Source organism: Ranitomeya variabilis, chromosome 1 (assembly GCF_051348905.1).
Source record: "Ranitomeya variabilis isolate aRanVar5 chromosome 1, aRanVar5.hap1, whole genome shotgun sequence".
In the NCBI taxonomy this organism is placed as follows: Eukaryota; Metazoa; Chordata; class Amphibia; order Anura; family Dendrobatidae; genus Ranitomeya; species Ranitomeya variabilis.
Genome location: NC_135232.1, coordinates 944956724 through 944982925, shown reverse-complemented (window position 1 = coordinate 944982925; position 26202 = coordinate 944956724). Strand labels below are relative to the sequence as shown.

The following is a 26202-nucleotide window of genomic DNA, read 5'->3' as shown; positions in this document are numbered from 1 at the left end:
CAGACTCGAGATAAATCAGATTTTTGTGATCAGTCAAGACCACCACACGATGCCTAGCTCCCTCGAGCCAATGTTGCCACTCTTCAAATGCCCACTTCATAGCCAACAACTCCCGATTACCAACATCATAATTCCGCTCGGCAGGCGAAAACTTTCTTGAAAAGAAGGCACAAGGCTTCATCACAGAGCCATCAGAGCTTCTCTGCGACAAAACAGCCCCTGCTCCAATCTCAGAAGCATCCACCTCGACCTGGAAAGGAAGAGAGACATCAGGCTGACATAAGACTGGAGCTGAAGAAAACCGGCGCTTCAGCTCCCGAAAGGCTTCCACTGCCGCAGGAGACCAATTAGTCACATCAGAACCTTTCTTGGTCAAATCCGTCAAGGGCTTAACCACGCCAGAAAAATTAGCGATGAAGCGACGGTAAAAATTAGCAAAACCCAAGAACTTCTGAAGACTCTTAACAGATGTAGGCTGAGTCCAGTCATGAATAGCCTGGACCTTGACTGGGTCCATCTCAATAGTAGAAGGAGAAAAAATAAAACCCAAAAAGGAAACCTTCTGTACTCCGAAGAGACATTTTGAGCCCTTCACAAATAAAGCATTAGCACGCAGGACCTGAAACACCATCCTGACCTGCTTCACATGGGACTCCCAATCATTAGAAAAGACCAAAATGTCATCCAGATACACAATCATTAATTTATCCAGATATTCTCAGAAAATGTCATGCATGAAGGACTGAAACACAGAAGGAGCATTAGAGAGTCCAAAAGGCATCACCAAGTACTCAAAATGGCCTTCGGGCGTATTAAATGCTGTTTTCCATTCGTCCCCCTGCTTGATACGCACAAGGTTATACGCACCACGAAGATCTATCTTGGTGAACCAACTGGATCCCTTAATCCGCGCAAACAGATCAGACAATAATGGCAAAGGATACTGAAATTTGACCGTGATTTTATTTAGAAGATGATAATCTATACAAGGTCTCAGAGAGCCATCCTTCTTGGCCACAAAAAAGAATCCTGCACCAAGAGGGGAGGAGGATGGGCGAATATGTCCCTTCGCCAAAGACTCCTTTATATAACTCCGCATCGCGGCATGTTCTGGTATAGACAAATTAAAAAGTCGTCCCTTAGGGAACTTACTGCCAGGAATCAAATTTATAGCACAATCACAATCCCTATGAGGAGGCAGGGCACCGGATCTGGGCTCATCAAATACATCCTGGTAGCCCGACAAAAACTCAGGGACCTCAGAAGGAGTGGAAGAAGCAATTGACACCAAAGGGACATCGCCATAAATCCCCTGACAACCCCAACTTGACACAGACATAGCTTTCCAATCCAGAACTGGATTATGGGCCTGCAGCCATGGCAGACCCAAAACTACAACATCATGCAAATTATGCAGCACAAGAAAGCGAATCACCTCCTGATGTACAGGAGTCATGCACATGGTCACTTTAGTCCAATACTGAGGCTTATTCTCAGCCAATGGCGTAGCAACTATTCCCCTCAGTGGAATAGGAAATTCCAAAGGCTCCAGAACAAAACCACAGCGCTTGGCAAACGACAAATCCATAAGATTCAGGGCAGCACCTGAATCCACAAAAGCCATAACCGAGTAGGATGACAAAAAACAGATTAAAGTAACAGACAAAATGAACTTAGGCTGTATAGTACCAATGGTGACAGGTTTAGCGATTTTTTTTAAGCGCTTAGAGCATGCTGAGATAACATGAGTAGAATCACCACAGTAAAAGCACAACCCATTTTGACGTCTATGACTTTGTCGCTCAATTCTAGTCAGAATTCTGTCACATTGCATTGACTCAGGTCTCTGTTCAGAGAACACCGCCAGAGGATGCGCAGATTTGCGCTCCCGCAAACGCCGATCAATCTGAATGGCCAAAGCCATTGAATCACTCAGACTTGCAGGCGTGGGGAACCCCACCATAACATTCTTAATGGCTTCAGAAAGACCTTCTCTGAAATTTGCAGCCAGGGCATACTCATTCCATTGAGTAAGCACTGACCATTTCCGAAATTTTTGACAGTACACCTCAGCTTCATCCTGACCTTGAGAGATAGCCAGCAAAGCCTTTTCTGCCTGGTTCTCAAGATTAGGTTCCTCATAAAGCAGTCCAAGCGCCAGAAAAAACGCATCCACATTCAGCAATGCAGGATCTCCTGGCGCCAGAGAGAAAGCCCAATCTTGAGGGTCGCCGCGTAACAAGGAGATAACAATTTTAACTTGCTGAGCGGAATCACCAGAGGAACGAGGTCTCAAAGATAGAAACAATTTACAATTATTCCTAAAATTCATAAACCTAGATCTATCTCCAGAAAACAACTCAGGAATAGGTATCTTTGGCTCAGACATAGGGCTATGAACAACAAAATCCTGAATATTTTGCACCTTTGCAGCAAGATGATCCACACTAGAAGTCAGACTCTGAATATCCATGTCTGCAGCTGAGTTCAAAACCACCCAGAGATTAAGGGGATGAGAGAAGCTAGACAGACTGCAGCAAAGGAGGGAAAAAAAAAAAATTGTACTCAGGACTTCTTTTATCCCACTTCATGCGATGCATTAAACACTTTTTTGGGCCTGCTGTACTGTTATGATCCCAGTGGCTGGGGATCACAGGAAATACTAGCTAAGTAACTAAACATAGACACGAGCTCTAGGGAGGTGGTAACTGGACTTACCGCAAAACCTGATCCTAACAAACACACTAAAGGTAGCCGGTGAACGTGCCTAAATTCCTGGACGTCTCGACGCAGCCTGAGAAACTGACTACCCCTAAAGAGAAAGCAAGACCTCACTTGCCTCAAGAGAAATAACCCCAAAGATATAGGAAGCCCCCAACAAATAATAACGGTGAGGTAAGGAGAAAAGACAAACGTAGGAATGAAAACAGATTCAGCAAATGAGGCCCGCTAATACTAGATAGCAGAAGACAGATAGCGAACTGTGCGGTCAGTAAAAAACCCTACCAAAATATCCACGCTGAGAATTCAAGAACCCCCACACCAACTAACGGTGTGGGGGGAGAAACTCAGCCCCCCAGAGCTACCAGCAAGCTGGGAAATCACATATTAGCAAGCTGGACAAGAAACATATAGAACACTGATGATCAAAAAATGAACAAAACGGAAACTTAGCTTCTCTTGAAGAGACGGGGAGCAAGGTAGTCAGAAGGAATCAGAATAGCACTGAATACATTGACAGCAGGCATAGACTGAGAGTCCAAGTGAGCTTAAATAGAAAACCAGCCCACAGATAACGAGACAGCTGATGCCAGTCACAAAGCTGCAGAAAGACAGCACTCACACAGTACCACTTGTGACCACAAGAGGGAGCCCAGTAATAGAGTTCACAACAGTTCTTCAAAGTAGCCACCTTTTTGCTTTGATGACTGCTTTGCACACTCTTGGTATTCTCTTGATGAGCTTCAAGAGGTAGTCACCGGGAATGGTTTTCAATTCACAGGTGTGCCCTGTCAGGTTTAATAAGTGGAATTTCTTACCTTATAAATGGGGTTGGGACCATCAGTTGTGTTGTGCAGAAGTCTGGTGGATACACAGCTGATAGTCCTACTGAATAGACTGTTAGAATTTGTATTATGGAAAGAATAAAGCAGCTAAGTAAAGAAAAACGAGTGGCCATCATTACTTTAAGAAATGAAGGTCAGTCTATCTGAAAAATTGGGCAAACTTTGAAAGTGTCCCCAAGTGCAGTGTCAAAAACCATCAAGCGCTACAAAGAACCAGGCTCACATGAGGACCGCCCCAGGAAAGGAAGACCAAGAGTCACCTCTGCTTCTGAGGATGTTTATCCGAGTCACCAGCCTCAGAAATTGCAGGTTAACAGCAGCTCAGATTAGAGACCAGGTCAATGCCACATAGAGTTTTAGCAGCAGACACATCTCTACAACAACTGTTAAGAGGAGACTTTGTGCAGCAGGCCTTCATGGTAAAATAGCTGCTAGTAAACCACTGCTAAGGACAGGCAACAAGCAGAAGAGATTTGTTTGGGCTAAAGAACACAAGGAATGGACATTAGACCAGTGGAAATCTGTGCTTTGGTCTGATGAGTCCAAATTTGAGATCTTTGTTTCCAACCACCGTGTCTTTGTGCAACACAGAAAAGGTGAACGGATGGACTCTACATGCCTGGTTCCCACCGTGAAGCATGGAGGAGGTGGTGTGATGGGGGGGTCCTTTGCTGGTGACACTGTTGGAGATTTATTCAAAATTGAAGGCATACTGAACCAGCATGGCTACCATAGCATCTTGCAGCGGCATACTATTCCATCCGGTTTGTGTTTAGTTGGACCATCATTTTCAACAGGACAATGACCCCAAACACACCTCCAGACTGTGTAAGGGCTATTTGACCAAGAAGGAGAGCGATGGGGTGCAACGCCAGATGACCTGGCCTCCACAGTCACCAGACCTGAACCCAAACGAGATGGTTTGGGGTGAGCTGGACTGCAGAATGAAGGCAAAAGGGTCAACAAGTGCTAAGCATCTCTGGGAACTCCTTCAAGATTGTTGGAAGACCATTCCTGGTGACTACCTCTTGAAGCTCATCAAAAGAATGCCAAGAGTGTGCAAAGCAGTCATCAAAGCAAAAGGTGGCTACTTTGAAGAACCTAGAATATAAGACATAATTTCAGTTGTTTCACACTTTTTTGTTAAGTATATAATTCCACATGTGTTAATTCATAGTTTTGATGCCTTCAGTGTGAATTTACATCTTTCATAGTCGTGAAAATACAGAATAATCTTTAAAGGAGGTGTGTCCAAACTTTTGGTCTGTACTGTAAAAAAAAAAAAAAAATATATATATATATATATATATATATATATATATATATATATATATATATATACACTCACCGGCCACTTTATTAGGTACACCATGCTAGTAACGGGTTGGACCCCCTTTTGCCTTCAGAACTGCCTCAATTCTTCGTGGCATAGATTCAACAAGGTGCTGGAAGCATTCCTCAGAGATTTTGGTCCATATTGACATGATGGCATCACACAGTTGCCGCAGATTTGTCGGCTGCACATCCCAAAGATGCTCCATACAAGGCAGGATGGATCCATGCTTTCATGTTGTTTACGCCAAATTCTGACCCTACCATCCGAATGTCGCAGCAGAAATCGAGACTCATCAGACCAAGCAACGTTTTTCCAATCTTCTACTGTCCAATTTCGATGAGCTTGTACAAATTGTAGCCTCAGTTTCCTGTTCTTAGCTGAAAGGAGTGGTACCCGGTGTGGTCTTCTGCTGCTGTAGCCCATCTGCCTCAAAGTTCGACGCACTGTGCGTTCAGAGATGCTCTTAGGCCTACCTTGGTTGTAACGGGTGGCGATTTGAGTCACTGTTGCCTTTCTATCAGCTCGAACCAGTCTGCCCATTCTCCTCTGACCTCTGGCATCAACAAGGCATTTCCGCCCACAGAACTGCCCTGCCGCTCACTGGATTTTTTTTCTTTTTCGGACCATTCTCTGTAAACCCTAGAGATGGTTGTGCGTGAAAATCCCAGTAGATCAGCAGTTTCTGAAATACTCAGACCAGCCCTTCTGGCACCAACAACCATGCCACGTTCAAAGGCACTCAAATCACCTTTCTTCCCCATACTGATGCTCGGTTTGAACTGCAGGAGATTGTCTTGACCATGTCTACATGCCTAAATGCACTGAGTTGCCGCCATGTGATTGGCTGATTAGAAATTAAGTGTTAACAAGAAGTTGGACAGGTGTACCTAATAAAGTGGCCGGTGAGTGTATATATATATATATATATATATATATATATATATATATATATATTGTGTATATATATATTTATAGTGTGTGTGTATATATATTTTGCAGAGGGGCTGTGTGTGTGTATTTTGCAGAGGCGTAGTGTTTGTGTGTGTTTGTAAGGGGGAGTATTTTGCAAGTCTTCTGTGATGTGATGTTAAATTGTCGTTTTGGCACTTTCTGATAAATAAGTGGGTTTTGGGTTGCTGTTTCGGCTCTCAGTCTCTAAAAGGTTCGCCATCACTGATCTGTAGGTATAAAGTATCTTTTGATTTCCATTTGTCTAGAATTACCTGGTGTTTTTCCGTCCTTTAGCATGCATGAGTAAGGAGTACAATTTAGAAATTAAGCCCCCCGTGTCTGAGATCTAGTATTCCAATCAAAGGAAAAGAAGCAAAAAATTTTCACAACCGGAAAATTGGACTTGAAAGACATGCCTGATCTGAAGAAATTTAAAGAAGTGTGAATTTGGAAGCTGAAACTTAGTTTGCATTTGGGCAAAAGTGCAAAAACCTTTGTCTTGAACTAGTCGGCTAATAAACACTATACCCGTCTTTTTCCATGACCAAAATTCCTGAAGTGTTAGAAAATGCGATATTGTATGTTTACGCATGACAGTGATTTCAAGGGGGTATCAACTTGCATATATATTTTCTCCATACTCTGCTGCAGTATCTCTCAGGATTTGTAATCTTTTAAAATAGAGTCCAAGATCTTAACTGCTTACTGTAAGTTGTACTGATACATAATCCAAAAATATATCTGAGCAATACCAGCCATCTCCTTAGGTTTTTGCAATTTTGCAAGTAGAAGATCCCCAAACAAAGGAGCCTATCTAGTGTTTAAAGAATGATCTTGGATTCCAAATAAAAATATGTTGGAGAATATACTGTATAGACAGGTTGGATAACCATTTTAATCAAATTGATTCTACTTGCCACCGATAAAGGATGGGCCCCCCATAATCTGAATTTGTCTCAAAATAGTGGGATCAGTGGAGATATGTTCAGAGAAATCATCTCCAAAGGGTTCTTGGACATCACTATTCCCAGATATTTAAAATGGTCTACCACATGAATACCCTGAATCACTTAGCCACCAAGATTAGTTCTATTAGAGGAAAGACATATCATATAGGATTTTTACCAATTTATCAATAGACCAGAATAACCCCCATTCCATTGTGGAATCCGGGGAGGAAACAAATAGTAGTAGGTCATCTGCATATAGTGCCAGTTAATCCCCTCCTGATTTATGCCTTACTCCCTTAAAAAATTGATCAAATGTAATTCGAATAGCCAAGGGCTCCATTGCTAATGTAAAAAAGGCAGGGGACAAGAGACAACCATGTCGGATGCCCCTATACAATGAAAAGGAACCAGAAACTACACAATTTAAATGGATATTAGCTTTAGTTAATGACCTGCATAGAGCTGGGACCACCGTTTCAAAGGCTACCATCACTAACACACTACGCCGCCAGGGACTCAGATCCTGCAGTGCCAGACGTGTCCCCCTGCTTAAGCCAGTACATGTCTGGGCCCTCTGAAGTTTGCTAGAGAGCATTTAGATTATCCAGAAGCATTGGGAGAAGGTCATATGGTCTGATGAAACCAAAGTAGAACTGTTTGGTAGAAGCAAAACTCGTCGTGTTTGGAGGAGATAGAATGCTGAGTTGCATCCAAAAACACCATACCTACTGTGAAGCATGTAGGGGGCAACATCATGCTTTGGGGCTGTTTCTCTGTAAAGGACCAGGACGAGTAATCCGTGTACATGAAAGAATGAATGGGGCCATGTATTATGAGATTTTGAGTGCAAACCTTTCTTTCATCAGAAGAGCATTGAAGATGAAACGTGGATGGGTCTTTCAGCATGATAATGATCCAAAGCACACCGCCAGGGCAATGAAGGAGTGGCTTCGTAAGAAGCATATGAAGGACGTGAAGTGGCCTAGCCAGTCTCCAGATCTCAACCCCAAAGAAAACCTTTGGAGAAGTTGAAAGTCCGTGTTGCCCAGCGAGAGGCCCAAAACATCTCTGCTCTAGAGGAGATCTGCATAGAGGAATGGGCCAACATACCATCAACAGTGTGTGCCAACCTTGTGCCTTGTGAAGACTTACAGAAAATGTTTGACCTCTGTCATTGCCAAAAAAGGATATATAACAAAATATTGAGATTAACTTTTTTTAACCCCTTCCCGACATGTGACGTAATAGTACGTCACATGTCGGGACCCCCGCTTTGATGTGCGCTCCGGCGGTGAGCGCACATCAAAGTCGCGACATGTCAGCTGTTTTTTACAGCTGACATGTGCGCGCAATAGCGGCGGGTGAAATCGCGATCACCCGCCGCTATTAACTAGTTAAATGCCGCTGTCAAACTCAGACAGCGGCATTTAACTACCGCATCCGGCCGTGCGGCCGGATATGAGCGCATCGCCGACCCCTGTCACATGATCGGGGGTCGGCGATGCTCCTCCATTGTAACCATAGAGGTCCTGGAGACCTCTATGGTTACTGATTGCCGGTGGCTGTGAGCGCCCCCCTGTGGTCGGCGCTCACAGCACACCTGCATTTTAGCTACATAACAGCGATCTGATGATCGCTGTTATGTAGCAGAGCCGATCGGGCTGTGCCTGCTTCTAGCCTCCCATGGAGGCTATAGAAGCATGGTAAAAGTTAAAAAAAAAAGTAAAAAAAAATGTGAAAAAAATAAAAAAAATATAAAAGTTTAAATCACCCCCCTTTCGCCCCAATCAAAATAAATCAATAAAAAAAAAGCCCAACCTACACATATTTGGTATCGCCGTGTTCAGAATCGCCCGATCTATCAATAAAAAAAAAGCATTAACCTGATCGCTAAACGGCGTAATGAAAAAAAAAATCGAAACGCCAGATTTACGTTTTTTTGGTCGCCACGACATTGCATTAAAATGCAATAACGGGCGATCAAAAGAACGTATCTGCACCGAAATGCTATCATTAAAAATGCCAGCTCGGCACGCAAAAAATAAGCCCTCACCCGACCCCAGATCACGAAAAATGGAGACGCTACGGGTATCGGAAAATGGCGCAATTTTATTTATTTATTTTTTTGCAAAGTTTGGAATTTTTTTTCACCACTTAGGTAAAAAAGAACCTAGTCATGTTAGGTGTCTATGAACTCGTACTGACCTGGAGAATCATAATGGCAGGTCAGTTTTAGCATTTAGTGAACCTAGCAAAATAGGCAAGCAAAAAACAAGTGTGGGATTGCACTTTTTTTGCAATTTCACTGCACTTGGAATTTTTTTCCCGTTTTCTAGTACACGACATGGTAAAACCAATGATGTCATTCAAAAGTACAACTCGTCCCGCAAAAAATAAGCCCTCACATGGCCAAATTGACAGAAAAATAAAAAAGTTATGGCTCTGGGAAGGAGGGGAGCGAAAAACGAAAACGGAAAAACGGAAAAAGCTCCGGGGGTGAAGGGGTTAATGATCAAATACTAATTTTCCACCATAATTTGCAAAGTAAATCTTGCCAAATCAGACAAGGTGATTTTCTGGATTTGTTTTCTCATTTTGACTCTCATAGTTGTGGTCTACCTATGATGTCAATTATAGGCCTCTCTCTTTTTAAGTGGGAGAACTTGCACAATTGGTCGCTGCCTAAATACTTTTTTCTCCCACTGTATGTCATGTCTCCATGTTCAGAAAAGTCCGATCTATCAAAATATCAAAACAATTAACCCGATCAGTAAGCACTGTAAATGGAAAAAATTCAAGAACGCAGAAACTATGTTTATATTGTGGGCTTTGAAAAAATGTTTTACCTCCAGCAAAATGGTGTCTGCGCAGTAGCATCTATCGTTTGCCAATAGATGCTACTGCACATGTGCCACCGCCGCCATTTTGCTGGAGCAAAAAGAGAAATTTGCTGCATACACAGTAGCATCTATTGGTAAGCGATAAATGCTACAGTGCTAGTGCAGCGCCCCATGGTCCTGGTCGTTGCAGTACTGACGCTCCGCCGCTAAGGGGAGTGATGGTACGTCTGATGGCACTTAAGGAGTTCACGTGACCAGGTATCACAGTCACACTTTACACTTCACATTCTGGCCACCAGGGGGAGCAAAGGGTTCTATGTATTAGGCCACTCCTCACAATCTGGTAAAACTGGGGGCTGTGTTATGATCCTAGTGGTAGAGGATCTCAGAAGTTCCAGCTAAGTCCGCAAACACAAAAACCAGCTCATAGGGAGGTGGTAACTTGGCTGACCGTATATCTAATCCTAGCACAACAACTAGAAGTAGCCGGGGAACGTACCTACGTTGATTCTAGACGTCTCGCACCAGCCGGAGAACTAACTAACCCTTTCAGAGAAAATAAGACCTCACTTGCCTCAAGAGAAAGGACCCCAAAGTTATAATACAAGCCCCCAACAAATAATAACGGTGAGGTAAGAAGAAAAGACAAACGTAAGAATGAACTAGATTTAGCAAAGAAAGGCCCACTAATTAATAGCAGAAAATAGGAAGGAGACTTATACGGTCAGCAAAAACCCTACAAAAATATCCACGCTGAAAATCCAAGAACCCCCGCACCGACTAACGGTGTGGGGGGAAAATATCAGCCCCCTAGAGCTTCCAGTAAAAATCAGGAATCACATTATGAACAAGCTGGAACAAAATAGAAGCAAAGCGAATAAACAAAAATAAGAAAGCAGGACTTAGCTTATCTTGCAAAGAACAGGAGACCAGGAGTCAGGAGCAAACAGACATAGACTGACTACATCGATTCCAGGCACTAGACTGAGTTTCCAGGAAGTCTAAATAGGAACACCCAAGGCCTAACGAACCAGGTGGGTACCAACCTGGAGAAAAATGATCCAAGTGTAATACCGCCAGTGACCACAAGAGGGAGCCAAGAAACACAGTTCACAACAGTACCCCCCCTTTAAGGAGGGGTCACCGAACCCTCACCAAGACCACCAGGGCGATCAGGATGAGCAGCGTGAAAGGCACGCACCAAATCGGCCGCATGAACATCAGAGGCGACCACCCAGGAATTATCCTCCTGACCATAGCCCTTCCATTTGACCAGATACTGAAGCCTCTGTCTAGAGAGACGAGAATCCAAGATCTTCTCCACCACGTACTCCAACTCGCCCTCAACCAAGACCGGAGCCGGAGGGTCAACAGCAGGAACCACAGGCACAACGTACCGCCGTAACAGAGACCTATGGAACACATTGTGAATGGCAAATGACACCGGAAGATCCAAACGAAAAGACACCGGATTAAGGACTTCCAAAATTTTATAAGGACCAATAAAGCGAGGCTTAAACTTAGGAGAGGAAACCTTCAGAGTGACATACCGAGAAGATAACCAAACCAAATCCCCAACACGAAGTCGGGGACCCACACCGCGGCGGCGGTTGGCAAAACGCAGAGCCTACTCCTGTGACAACTTCAAGTTGTCCACCGCATGATTCCAAATCCGCTGCAACCTATCCACCACGGAATCCACCCCAGCACAGTCAGAAGGTTCAACATGACCCGAGGAAAAACGAGGATGAAAACCAGAGTTGCAGAAAAATGGCGAAACCAAAGTAGCGGAACGAGCCCGATTATTGAGGGCAAACTCAGCCAATGGCAAGAAGGTCACCCAATCATCCTGATCCGCAGAAACAAAACATCTCAAATAAGCCTCCAGCGTCTGATTGGTTCGCTCCGTTTGGCCATTAGTCTGAGGATGAAAGGCAGATGAAAACGACAAATCAATGCCCATCTTAGCACAAAAAGATCGCCAGAATCTGGACACAAACTGGGATCCTCTGTCAGACACGATATTCTCAGGAATGCCATGCAAGCGAACCACATTCTGAAAGAACAAAGGAACCAGATCAGAAGAGGAAGGCAACTTAGGCAAGGGCACCAAATGGACCATCTTGGAAAAGCGATCACACACCACCCAGATGACAGACATACCTTGAGACACCGGAAGATCTGAAATGAAATCCATGGAAATGTGTGTCCAGGGCCTCTTCGGGACGGGCAAGGGCAAAAGCAACCCGCTGGCACGAGAACAGCAAGGCTTAGCCCGAGCACAAATCCCACAGGACTGCACAAAAGAACGCACATCCCGCGACAAGGAAGGCCACCAAAAGGACCTAGCCACCAAATCTCTGGTACCAAAAATCCCAGGATGCCCCGCCAACACTGAGGAATGAACCTCGGAGATAACTCTGCTGGTCCATTTATCAGGAACAAACAGTCTATCAGGTGGGCAAGGGTCAGGTCTACCAGCCTGAAATCTCTGCAACACACGACGGAAATCAGGAGAAATGGCCGACAAGATTACTCCCTCTTTAAGAATACCAGCTGGCTCTGAGACTCCCGGAGAGACAGGCACAAAACTCCTAGAAAGAGCATCGGCCTTCACATTCTTTGAACCAGGCAGGTACGAGACCACAAAGTCAAAACGGGAGAAAAACAACGACCAACGAGCCTGTCTAGGATTCAGGCGCTTAGCAGACTCGAGATACATCAAATTTTTGTGATCCGTCAAGACCACCACACGATGCTTAGCTCCCTCGAGCCAATGACGCCACTTCTCAAATGCCCACTTCATGGCCAACAACTCCCGATTACCAACATCATAGTTCCGCTCCGCAGGCGAAAATTTCCTAGAAAAAAAAGCACAAGGTCTCATCACAGAGCAACCAGAGCCTTTCTGCGACAAAACAGCCCCTGCACCGATCTCAGAAGCGTCCACTTCCACCTGAAAGGGAAGTGAGACATCAGGCTGGCACAAAACAGGCGCCGAAGTAAACCGGCGCTTCAGCTCCCGGAAAGCCTCCACGGCTGCCGGAGCCCAATTAGCCACATCAGAACCTTTCTTGGTCATATCCGTCAAAGGTTTAACAACGCTAGAGAAATTAGCAATAAAACGACGGTAGAAATTAGCAAAACCCAAGAACTTCTGAAGACTCTTAACAGACGTGGGTTGAGTCCAATCATGAATAGCTCAGACCTTGACTGGGTCCATCTCTACTGTAGAAGGGGAGAAAATGAAACCCAGAAAGGAAACCTTCTGCACTCCAAAGAGACACTTTGAGCCCTTCACAAACAAAGCATTATCACGCATAACCTGAAACACCATCCTGACCTGCTTTACATGAGAATCCCAATCATCAGAAAAAAACAGAATATCATCCAGATAAACAATCATAAATTTATCTAGATACTTCCGGAAGATGTCATGCATAAAAGACTGAAACACTGAAGGAGCATTAGAAAGCCCAAAAGGCATCACCAAGTACTCAAAATGACCTTCGGGCGTATTAAACGCAGTTTTCCATTCATCTCCCTGCTTAATGCGCACAAGGTTGTAGTTTCCAGGAAGTCTAAATAGGAACACCCAAGGCCTAACGAACCAGGTGGGTACCAACCTGGAGAAAAATGATCCAAGTGTAATACCGCCAGTGACCACAAGAGGGAGCCAAGAAACACAGTTCACAACAGGGCTGGATAGGAAGTTAGTCAGAAGCTGACTGGGTTGGGACCAGGCAACATCCTGTGGCAGGGGGTGTTGCAGGGGAAGGTTCCGGGAGGTCTCTGTCAGGGGTGGGATCCTGACAGTGGCCTAGCGAACAGAACAGAACGTTAGGGAGCCGCGCCTGCACTCGAATGCGGTGGCATCCTAAGAAAGGAAAAGAAGCGAGGTTTATTGTGGAGAAGTGAGAAACGAGATCGCAGCAAAAAGGAGATAAAGCCAGCAGGAGTCGTGCCGTAAGATCAAGGCAACATCCTACTGAGGCTCGTAGCCGGTGGCCGGAATGCCGAGGAAGTATTAGGCTCCAAGCAATACTTCAAATAGCGGCAGGACAGTTAATTTTAGGTTGGCTGTCTCACCTAAATCACCTAAGAAGACATAGGGGGCAATTGTGGGAGAGGGGCGAAGCTAGGGTCCCGGAAGAACTCCAGGCCTACCCGTCATACGGGTGCGTCCTATCCATATCATCTGGCGGACGGAGAAAGAACATCAGAATAGATACGAGTTGTGAGAGAGAAGAACATCAGAAACAGACACAACAGTTGTGAGGACTATCCCGTGGTGCTCAGCAGGGAAGGTACTACAACACACAGGCGCTAGAAGGTAGGCACTGATTTCCACCTGCAAAGGAAACTCTGGATGTGCCTTCGGACCGGCCGGTCTCAGCCAGCCCTGTTAGCAGTACTCTGGATTGAGGATCCTGAAGCCTTCAGTAAAGAGGTAAAGAGACTGCAACCCTGTGTCCTCGTTATTCATCGCAACCTGCACCACGCACCATCATCACACCTTTCATTGGACGCCCCTTAGCAGGGTCACGGACCGGGTCTAGCCACCGTGACAACCCCAGAACTGAGACAGAGAGGCCCGTTACTGAGTACCCCGCGGCCCTGCGTCTGGGGGCGCTCCACTTGCGCCGCTGCTGCCACCGTTATGCTGAAGTTAAATTTTTTTTCTCAAAACCCACAATATAAACTGCAATATTTAAAATAGGGGGCAAGTCACTGAAGGTTAAGTGACCAGTCATAAGCCCATACAGATGAATAAGTGAACAGAGCACCGCATGAAGACCCCCCCACAGGCCACCCTGGAGCACGAGCATATCATTAGCTGAAAACTGCAAATGCAGATTAAACAACCACAAGATGGATTTCTTCACTCCAGGTATCATTTTAATCCGTATAACAGCGCCAACCTGACAGTGTCTGTAGTTTACTTTGCAAAATCCCGATGACAGGTTCTCTTTAACAAACTAACAACACTCTTTCCTAGGGTGAAATTATATGTAATTCTGCTACTTGTGGAGCGGCCCCCAAACGCAGGGCAGCGGGGTACTCGGTACCGGGTCCCTCGGTCTCGGTTCTGGGGGTGTCACGGTGGCCCGACCCGGTCCGTGGCCCTGCTAAGGGGCGCCCAATTAAAGGTGTAGGTGTTCGTGACGCCACCTGTGGTATTCGGTCAGGGTGACCGACGCTGCTAGGGGTCCGCTGGGGTGATGGAATGGCAGCTAGATGGTGTAACTTCCCACAGGTGAAGTATGTCCCCAGGGCTTCCCTTGATGAGTAGATGGTGATGGTGTAGGTCGCAGTAAATGACGAGGACACAGGGTTGCAGTCTCTTTACCTTTTTACTGATGGCTTCGGCATCCACAATCCAGAGCACTGCTAACAGGGCTGGCTGAGACCAGCCGGTCCGAAGGTACATCCAGAGTTTCCTTTGCAGGTGGAAATCAGTAGCCTTCCTACTAGCGCCTGTGTTGTAGTACCTCCCTGCTGAGCACCACGGGATAGTCCTCACAACTGTCGTGTATGTTTCTGTTCTCTCTCTCCGTCCCCCAGATGGTTTGGATAGGATGCACCCGTATGACGGGGTAGGCCTGGAGTTATTTTATAGGGACCCTAGAGACGCCCCTCTCCCACAATTGCCTCCGTTGTCTTCATTAGGTGTAAAGGTGAGACAGCCAACCTAGAGTTAACTGCCCTGCCGTAGTTCAAAGTAATGCGTAGAGCCTATTACTCCCTCGGAGTTCCGGGCGCCGGCTACGCGCCTCAGAGGGATGTTGCCGATCTTGGGGCACGACTCCTCCTGGTTCTATCTCCTTTGTGCTGTGATCTCGTTTCTCACTTCTCCACAATATACTTTGCTTTGTGTCCTTTCTTAGGATGCCGCCGCAATGAGGTGCAAGCACGGCTCCGTAACGATCTCTCTCGTGCTAGGCCACTGTCAGGATCCCACCCCTGACAGGGACCTCTCTGAGTCTTCCCAAGCAACGCTCTCTCTCACTAGATGTTACCTGGGCAAAACCCAGTCAGCTTCTCCCTAACTTCCTATCCGACTCCCAGTTTTACCAGAGTGTGAGGAGTGGCCTAATACATAGAACCTTTTGCTCCCCCTGGTGGCCGGAGTGTGAAGTGTAGTGTGTGACTGTGATACCTGGTCAGGTGAACTCCTTTAGTGCCATCAGACGTACCATCACTCCCCCTTGTGGAAGAGCGACAATACTGCAACGACCAGAACTCTGGGGCGCTGCACTTGCATATCCTCCTGAGTAAACAGTACATTTGTTGCTGAGAATAATGACAGCCTATGAACACAAAACGATCTGTTACTGATTAAGTGTGCATGGTAAGCAGGGGCGACCTGTCTAAACAAGGTACTAAATAACTGCCGATCAGCACACATGTAGCCAATCGCTTAATGGCCGCCATTGAGTTGTACAAACCTGCCCATACTCCAGACATTAGCTTAAACCCCTGATTACTACTCAGGCACAACCTTATTAATCCGGTAAAATATTTATGTGATTGTAGGGATCAGTGTAACACTAGTAGTTGGCAGGTAGCACTATATGTGTATTATATGGTACTTTACATCACTAATAAATAGTTCTTTTCTAAAATTATTTTTCCCTTTTACACTTTACAGGAAGAATTCCATGACAGAACCGCATATACAATTATGTTTGGTCCAGATAAGTGCGGAGAAGATTATAAACTGCATTTCATCTTTAGACATAAAAACCCTATAATTGGAGATTATGATGAGAAACATGCAAAACGGCCTGAAATTGATCTGAAGAAATTCTTTACTGACAAGAAGACACATCTTTACACTCTGAGTATGTCATTCTCATAGTCAAAGTCCTGCTGTAGGAATGTATGATAGTACATGGAGTGATGATGATATCAGGGGTGGGGAACCTCAGGCCCAAGGGCTATTTACAGCCCTCAATGACCTTTTATCAGGCCCCCCGAGCAGATTCTCAGGGACCGCATTCTTGGGCAGGGAGGTGTATTTTGATTACAACCAGCTCATTAATTTACCAACTGATACCGCGCTTGGGAAAAAAAGGGCAGGGAAAAAAACGAGAGCTGCCCCTAAATGTGAGAATATAGCCAGACTATGAATATGTGCAACAAAGAATGAAACTATCCACTGTATTTTATAACAAGTCAAATAGACAACTACTCATACTGTCAAGCTGCTTGCTCACTCACAAAAAATGCATGCACACCGGTATGTATATACACTTCCACAGGAGTAACCCAAAATGTCCGTTTACTAATAGGTTAATGACATTTGTGTGCTAGAATGACTATAGGAGACAATAGTTCTTACCATATGGAGGTGTAGTTGTGGGATGATGGCTATAGTACCGGGCTTTCGCCTCGCTGCTCGTAGTGGATACCGGAAATGGTGTGCGGCGCCTCACCGCTGCACGCGGCAGGTGTATAGGTAGGATAACCTGTGGGTGGTTATCCTACCTATACACCTGCTGCGTGCAGCGGTGAGGCGCCGCACACCATTTCCGGTATCCACTACGAGCAGCGAGGCGAAAGCCCGGTACTATAGCCATCATCCCACAACTACACCTCCATATGGTAAGAACTATTGTCTCCTATAGTCATTCTAGCACACAAATGTCATTAACCTATTAGTAAACGGACATTTTGGGTTACTCCTGTGGAAGTGTATATACATACCGGTGTGCATGCATTTTTTGTGAGTGAGCAAGCAGCTTGACAGTATGAGTAGTTGTCTATTTGACTTGTTATAAAATACAGTGGATAGTTTCATTCTTTGTTGCACATATTCATAGTCTGGCTATATTCTCACATTTAGGGGCAGCTCTCGTTTTTTTCCCTGCCCTTTTTTTCCCAAGCGCGGTATCAGTTGGTATATGTATTAGTTTTCTTACAGAAGGGGCGCAATTTCTGTGGATACCAGCAGCTGGGAGATTCCTTGGTCCATTTCCATTTGTTCAGCGGACACAAGTGGCGAGCGCCAGTGATATTTGTTTGTTTATTTGCAGCTCATTAATTTCTTGCTCTGTTAGCACACCCATGCAGTGTTCACTAATGAACACTGAAGGGCATGCAGTGAAAGATTACATCCTGAAACCAGTGCCAAAGTCAGGATGCACTTTGTGGGCGGAATTTGTACGGCCCCTGAAGGATGGTAAAAATATCCAAATGACCCTTAGCAGAAAAAAGATTCCCCACCCCTGTGCTATGTGCTGAATGTACAGAGATTTTGTCCCCTAGAAGCAATGTTTCTGGATGAGAATACCTCCATGCATATGACATGTGAGTTGAACAAATATTTTGCAGAATTGTATTATTTGTATTATTTGCAATTTTTTACTACAGTTTCCTTAAAAGGAGGAGCAAGTCAAAGAATAACTCAACAGGGTTGCTGACAGTTCACGTTTTGTCTCCCGTTCTGCAGTCGCGACCAGCAGAGTACAGGCTGGCTGCTTTTAATCAGTGGCTGTTGTCATATTGCAGATTTATTATCAGAGTATGGCTAGTCAATATCTGGCCTGATTGCCAGGTCTCCTGACCTAAGCAAACTGCCACATATAGTGGGCACCCCTGGTCAAAATTTCTGTTGAAGATGAAATAATCTCTGAAAGGCCTAAAGTTAAAAAGTTAAAGCTGACACATTTCCTTTGTATTTTAGGCATATGTATATATATATATATATATATATATATATATATATATATATATATATATATATATATACACAGTATATATAGTCATTTTTTACATTTTAAAAATTACAAAAAGGAAAATGGGCTCATGCAAAAGTTTGGGCACCGTTAGAGATTTGTGTGCTCAGATATCTTTGACCAAGGATGAATTAGTCTGTTAGGGTTATGGCTTGTACACTATCATCATTAGGAAAGGCCAGGTGATGCAAATTTCCCAGCTTTATAAAAACCCAGCATCCTCTGTTATGATCTGGTGGCCTAGGAGCAGCATGGACGAGCTCTGGAGTAGGTGGCCTCTATACTGACCGCAGACCCTGAACTTAACACCGCAACTATAAGTAGCCGTGGGATGTTCCTGTCACTCCCTCGACACCTCCGTCACAGCCGGAGGACTAATTACCCCTAAAGAAAGAAACAGGAAAACTATCTTGCCTCAGAGAAAATCCCCAAAGGAAAGACAGCCCCCCACAAATATTGACTGTGAGAGGAGAGGGAAATTACAAACGCAGACTGAAAACAGAATTTAGCAAAGGAGGCCACGCTACCTAGAAAGAAAAGACAGGACAGAGTACTGTGCGGTCAGTATTAAATTACTACAAAAATCCACCACAGAGAATACAAAAATCTCCACACCTAACTAAAGGCATGGAGGGTAACTCTGCGACCTCAGAGCTTCCAACTTGGCTGAATAAATCCTTACACAGACAAAGCTGGACAAGAAAAAACATAGAAATTCACTGAACTATAAAGTCCACCACATGTGGACTGCAAAAACAAAGCCAGGACTTATCTTTGATGATTTGGACAATCCAGCAGGAGAAACCAAGCCGAGATGTGAATCCTCCAGAAAAACAATGGACAGCTGGCACTCACTAAAGGGTGAAGCCAGACTAAATAGCCCCGTCCAAAGTGGAAGCACCTGATGACTGCTGTGAAGGACAAACAGCAGCACTACCACTTATAACCACCGGAGGGAGCCCAAGAGCAGAACCCACAACAGAATTCACAACAATCCTCTAACCAAGTGCCAAAAACAGCAGCCATAGGTTCTTCTAGGCAGCTGCCTTACACTCTGAAAATGAAAGTGGTGGAGGCTGACAAACCAGTAGTAGACTATAAGAAGATAGCAAAGCATTTTCTAGTTGCCTTTTCCTCAGTTTGAAATGTAATTAAAAAATGGCAGTTAACATGAACAGTGGAGGTCAAAATAAGATTTGGAACACTAAGCAAAATCTCAGTGAGAGCTGTTCCTGGGATTGCTAGAGAGGTAAATCAGAACCCCAACTTGACTGCAAAATACCTTCAGAAAGATTTAGCTGACTCTAAAGTTGTGGTACATTGCTCTACTGTACAGAGACACCTGCACAATTATGGCTTCCATGGAAGAGTCATCAGAAGAAAACTGATCGTCCTGCATCCTCACCATAAATTCAGCATCAGAAGTATGCATAAGAACATCCAAACAAGCCTGATGCATTTTGGTAACAAGTCCTGTGGACTCATGAGGTTAAAATAGAATTCTTTGGCCACAATGATCAAAGGTATGTGTGGAGAAAAAAGGTGTCAGGACTTGAAACCAGCAGCTCTTGTGCACCAGGCGGCAGCTCTTCCCTGTGAGCTATTAAGCTTGATGGACAGTTCCGTGCTAACCCTAACACTTGTGTTGTTTCTGATTGTCTCCGCCCTGATTGAACATTCTATTTAAACCTGGCATTGCATTCCTTTCCTTTTGAGATTATTAACCTATCAGCCACTAGTCAAGCTTCCTTTTACCTGCTGCTTATCCTCAAGATTCTACTGCTGCTCCGTGTACCGATCCCTGGATATCCCTGACTACGCTACGTACTGCTCCTTTAAACTACATTGCTGCTCTTGTGTACCGACTCCTTGACTATCCCTGACTACACTACATGCTGCGGCTTTAAATTACATTGCTGCTCCTGTGTACCAACGCCTTGGCTATCCCTGACCATGCTACTCGCTGATCCTTTAAACTACATTGCTGCTCATGTGTACCGACTTCTTGGCTATCCCTGATTACGCTACCTGCCAGTGCTGCCTCTAGTGGTTGCAATACCACTACCCCAACTTAGGTCAGTCCAGAACAAAAGGGCACAGAATTTCAGGAAAATAACATCTCGCCAACCATTAAGCATGGGGGGTGGATCAATCATGCTTTGGGTTTGTGTTGCAGCCAATGGCACAGGGAACATTTCATGGTCAGAGGGGAAGAATGGATTCAATTCAATTTCAACAAATTCTATGATGGAAACATAACACCATCTGTAAAAAAGCTGAAGTAGAAAAGAGGATGGCTTTTACAAATGGATAATGATTAGTGATGAGCGAGTGTGCTCGGATAAGATGTTATCAGAGCAAACTCGCGTCCTAATCGAGTATTTTTGGCGTTCTAAAAAAATGCTGGAGTAACAGCACCTGCATTTCTCGCGGCTGTTCAACAGCCGCAACACATGCAGGGATTTTCTGTTTGTTAGGCAATCCCTACATGTGTTGTGGCTGTCGAATAGCCACGAGCATGCATCCGAAGCGACTCAAGCATTTTTTTCAAGTTTGCCAAAAATACTCGATTAGGACACGAGCGTACTCGGATAACACACTGAGCACGCTTGCTCATCACTAATAATGATCCTAAACACACGTCAAAATCCACAATAGACTACCTAAAATGTGCAAGGTCTTACAATGACCCTCACAGTCCCCTGATCTGAACATCATTGAAAATCTGTGGCTAGACCTCAAAATAGCAGTGCATTCAAGATGACACAGTAATCTCACAGAACTGGAAGAATTTTTCAAGGAAGAATGGATGAAAATCTCTAAAAATGTTTTGCCTAAAATGCAAAAGGAAATCTTTAACTTTAGGCCTTTTAGAGATCATTTCATCTTCAACTTGCTTAACTGTTCACAATAACAGTAATTTTGATCAGGGGTGCCCAAACTTTTACATGCCACTGTATATGTCTAGGAGGTAGTTAGCTCAGGTCAGGAGGCTAGGTGGTTGGGTTACTTTTTGCAATTCAAGCACAGTCTTTGTTTTGCAGATGTGAGATTCCAGCCTTACACTCACTTTTGCAAACAAGTTGTTAATAAGAATGACGAAAAATCACTGGGCATGGAAGAGGGTAGCGAGACATCCATTTTAATGATTAGTGGGGTTTACCTGGCATCTTCTTATTTGTCTCACATGATAGAAGATGTTTTATCTCAGACCTTGCTGCTAAGATTTAATATGGTGAACAATATGGTTTAGAGACCAAATCTGAACTGGGCCTTCTGCTAATGTGTCATTTCTACTTAACAACCAATCTAGGCATCCATATCCCAGGTGCTTCTTTCCAAGGACAAACATGACGTCGTTATTTAATTTCTCTGTAGACAAAATATTGCTTGAATTGAATAATGCAGCCACTAAAATTGAATAATATTTTATATGTTATTCCTTAAAAGTCAGGTTACTCACTCAAACAAGCAGAAATTTACAAAAAAACCTGTTTCACATTCTAATACAGTTGATCTTCATGATTAACCCATTACTTGCCAAATTAAAATTTACGGATGTTTCAGAAAACGGCATCCCAATATTCATTTAAAAATGACAATGACATGATTTCCTATTTTGAAAACATTCATTTTACAAACACAACACAAAAAAATTGGACCTAATTATAAAAATTATAAAATCTTAGTTGCTAGAAGCTAAACATTAGGCGTCCCAAAAAAAGGACATTGGTAAATAATGGGTTAAAGCATCTTGATTACTACTGGCAACCTGTATTAGTCTGCCGTGGAGGTAAAGAATAGATTACTTTATAAGACATTTATTATTAATCACTGCCTGAAAAGAAACTTTGACAAAAACATCTATAGATTTGTCAGTTCTTGTTGCCTTCCAGTTTTAAAGTCAGACAACACATATGAAATGCTGATAGATCAGACAGTTGTTAGCCAAGGAAGTCTTCTGGAAGATGTCATCCCGCCTCTGAATCCTCCTAAAGAAATAGATGATCCAAAAGAAAAAAAGCCCATAGAGTGGGATGAACGTCCCAAAATTCCTGATCCTAATGCTGTCAAGCCAGAAGACTGGTAAGCACACAATTAATTGTAGCATAAATTGCAGAATAAGTAATCGATGGCTCCTATAAATGTTACCATTTCATCCTATGGGTCATTTTGACTATACTCCCATATTGGGAGAGTTGATGGTATTTGGCTGTGACCTTTATAGGGCAATACATCTCTAGATTGTGCTTGGCTTTGAACTATTGATAAAATGCCTCAGTCATTATATAGTACATACAGTGCCTTACGAAAGTATTCGGCCCCCTGGAACTTTTCAACCTTTTCCCACATATCATGCTTCAAACATAAAGATACCAAATGTAAATTTTTGGTGAAGAATCAACAACAAGTGGAACACAATTGTGAAGTTGCACGAAATGTATTGGTTATTTTAAATTTTTGTGGAAATTCAAAAACTGAAAAGTGGGGCGTGCAATATTATTCGGCCCCTTTACTTTCAGTGCAGCAAACTCACTCCAGAAGTTCATTGTGGATCTCTGAATGATCCAATGTTGTCCTAAATGCCTAATAATGATAAATATAATCCACCTGTGTGTAATCAAGTCTCCGTATAAATGCACCTGCTCTGTGATAGGCTCGGGGTTCTGTTTGAAGCACAGAGAGCATCAAGAAGACCAAGTAACACAACAGGCAGGTCCATGATACTGTTGTGGAGAAGTTTAAAGCCGGATTTGGATACAAAATGATTTCCAAAACTTTAAACATCCCAAGGAGCACTGTGCAAGCGATCATATCGAAATGGAAGGAGTATCATACCACTGCAAATCTACCAAGACCCGGCCGTCCCTCTAAAGTTTCATCTCAAGCAAGGAGAAAACTGATCAGAGATGCAGCCAAGAGGCTCATGATCACTCTGGATGAACTGCAGAGATCTACAGCTAAGGTGGGACAGTCTGTCCATAGGACAACAATCAGTCATACACTGCACAAATCTGGCCTTTATGGAACAGTGGCAAGAAGAAAGCCGTTTCTCAAAGATATCCATAAAAAGTGTTGTTTAAAGTTTGCAACAAGCCACCTGGGAGACACACCAAACATGTGGAAGAAGGTGCTCTGGTCAGATGAAACCAAAATCGGAACTTTTTGGCAACAATGCCAAACGATATGTTGCGTAAAGGCAACACAGCTCATCACCCTGAACACACCATCCCCACTGTCAAACATGGTGGTGACAGCATCACGGTTTGGGCCTGCTTTCCTTCAGCAGGGACAGGAAAGATAGTTAAAATTGATGGGAAGATGGATGGAGCCAAATACAGGAAAATTCTTGAAGAAAACCTGTTGGAGTCTGCAAAAGACCTGAGACTGGGACGGAGATTTGTCTTCCAACAAGGCAATGATCCCAAACAAAAAGCAAAATCTACAATGGAATGGTTCACAAATAAACATAAAAGGTGTTACAATGGCCAAGTCAAAGTCCAGACCTCAATCCAATCGAGAATCTGTGGAAAGAGCTGAAACTGCTGTTCACAAACGATCTCCATCAAACCTCACTGAGCTTGAGCTGTTTGCCAAAGAAGAATGGGCAAAAATTTCAGTCTCTCGATGTACAAAACTGATAGAGACATACCCCAAGCGACTTGCAGCTGTAATCGCAGCAAAAGGTGGAGTAACAAAGTATTAAGATAAAGGGGCTGAATAATATTGCACGCCCAACTTTTCAGTTTTTGAATTTCCACAAAAATGTAAAATAACCAATAAATTTCGTTCAACTTCACAATTGTTGATTCTTCACCAAAAGTTTACATTTGGTATCTTTATGTTTGAAGCATGATATGTGGGAAAAGGTTGAAAAGTTCCAGGGGGCCAAATACTTTCGCAACACACTATATACAGTGGGGCAAAAAAGTATTTAGTCAGTCAGCAATAGTGCAAGTTCCACCACTTAAAAAGATGAGAGGCGTCTGTAATTTACATCATAGGTAGACCTCAACTATGGGAGACAAACTGAGACAAAAAAATCCAGAAAATCACATTGTCTGTTTTTTATCATTTTATTTGCATATTATGGTGGAAAATAAGTATTTGGTCAGAAACAAACAATCAAGATTTCTGGCTCTCACAGACCTGTAACTTCTTCTTTACGAGTCTCCTCTTTCCTCCACTCATTACCTGTAGTAATGGCACCTGTTTAAACTTGTTATCAGTATAAAAAGACACCTGTGCACACCCTCAAACAGTCTGACTCCAAACTCCACTATGGTGAAGACCAAAGAGCTGTCAAAGGACACCAGAAACAAAATTGTAGCCCTGCACCAGGCTGGGAAGACTGAATCTGCAATAGCCAACCAGCTTGGAGTGAAGAAATCAACAGTGGGAGCAATAATTAGAAAATGGAAGACATTCAAGACCACTGATAATCTCCCTCGATCTGGGGCTCCACGCAAAATCCCACCCCGTGGGGTCAGAATGATCACAAGAACGGTGAGCAAAAATCCCTGAACCACGCGGGGGGACCTAGTGAATGAACTGCAGAGAGCTGGGACCAATGTAACAAGGCCTACCATAAGTAACACACTACACCACCATGGACTCAGATCCTGCAGTGCCAGACGTGTCCCACTGCTTAAGCTGTTGTGTATCTGCTTTTTGGGCTCCCCTGGTGGTTGCTGGTGGTACTGGTGACTTGTTTGCACTTTGCTTCTTCTGTTCACCTGCTTCCATCAGTGTTTGGGAGTTTCCTATTTAGCCTTGCTCTCCAGTCATTTCCTTGCCGGTCATCATTGTAACCAGAGCCTTCGGTTGCATGTTCCTGCTACTAGTCTGCTGATCAGCTAAGTGGACTTTGTCCTTTTGTTTTGTACCTTTTGTCCAATTTGCAGTTTTTGTGATTCTCTGTAGCTGGAAGCTCTTGCGGGCTGAAATTGCCACTCCTGTGTCATGAGTTGACACAGGAGTCTTAAAGTAATTTCAGGATGGTTTTTTGAAAGGGTTTTCAGTTGACCGTGAAGTCCTCTTTTGTATCCTTCTGCTATCTAGAAAGTGGACCTCTCTTTGCTAAATCTACTTTCATACTGTGTATGTCTTTTCCTCTTAATTCACCGTTATTACATGTGGGGGGCTGCTATCATCTTTTGGGGTATTTCCCTAGAGGTAAGCCAGGTCTGTTTCTTCCTCTACCAGGCGTAGTTAGTCCTCCGGCTGGCGCGTGGCATATAGGAAGCCGTAGGTATGCTCCCTGGCTACTGTTAGTTGTGTGGTAGATTTAGCTCACGGTCAACTCGAGTTTCCATCACCCGAGAGCTCGTTCGTTACTTATGTGTTTTTTACGTTCCCTTGCCATTGGGAACCATAACAGTATGACCGGCCAACAAAGTGTTAATTGTTTGGGCTGAAGCAGGAGAAAAAGAAGTGTTGAAGGGAAATTTTTATTTTTTTTTCTTTCCCTCAGAGTTTTGCTGCCTAGCCCTTAATTGCTGTCTAGCTGCTTCTTACCTCCTCTTAACCCTTGAATGGCTCTGACCTTAGCTGTTTAACATGGATGTCCAGAGTTTGGCTGCAGGTTTAAATAATCTTGCTACGAAGGTTCAAAATTTACAAGATTTTGTTATACATGCTCCTATTTCTGAACCTAAAATCCCTACACCAGAGGTGTTTTCCAGAGATAGATCTCAGTTTTTGAATTTCAAATATAATTGTAAATTATTCCTTTCTCTCAGACCTCACTCCTCAGGAGATCCTGTCCAGCAGGTTAAGATTGTAATCTCTTTGCTGCGAGGTGACCCTCAAAATTGG

General features: G+C 43.9%; 1 protein-coding gene across 2 annotated transcripts in view; it reads left to right on the top strand.

Moving 5' to 3' along the window:
- The window catches only part of CLGN (calmegin), a 165673-nt gene that overhangs the window by 104790 nt on the left and 34681 nt on the right, over window positions 1–26202 (top strand). For both annotated transcript variants that reach the window (XM_077279222.1, XM_077279216.1), the window contains exons 7-8: window positions 16296–16488; window positions 22281–22470. In XM_077279222.1, coding sequence (XP_077135337.1) covers window positions 16296–16488; window positions 22281–22470 — 383 coding nt within the window. The remainder of the gene's footprint in view (window positions 1–16295; window positions 16489–22280; window positions 22471–26202) is intronic.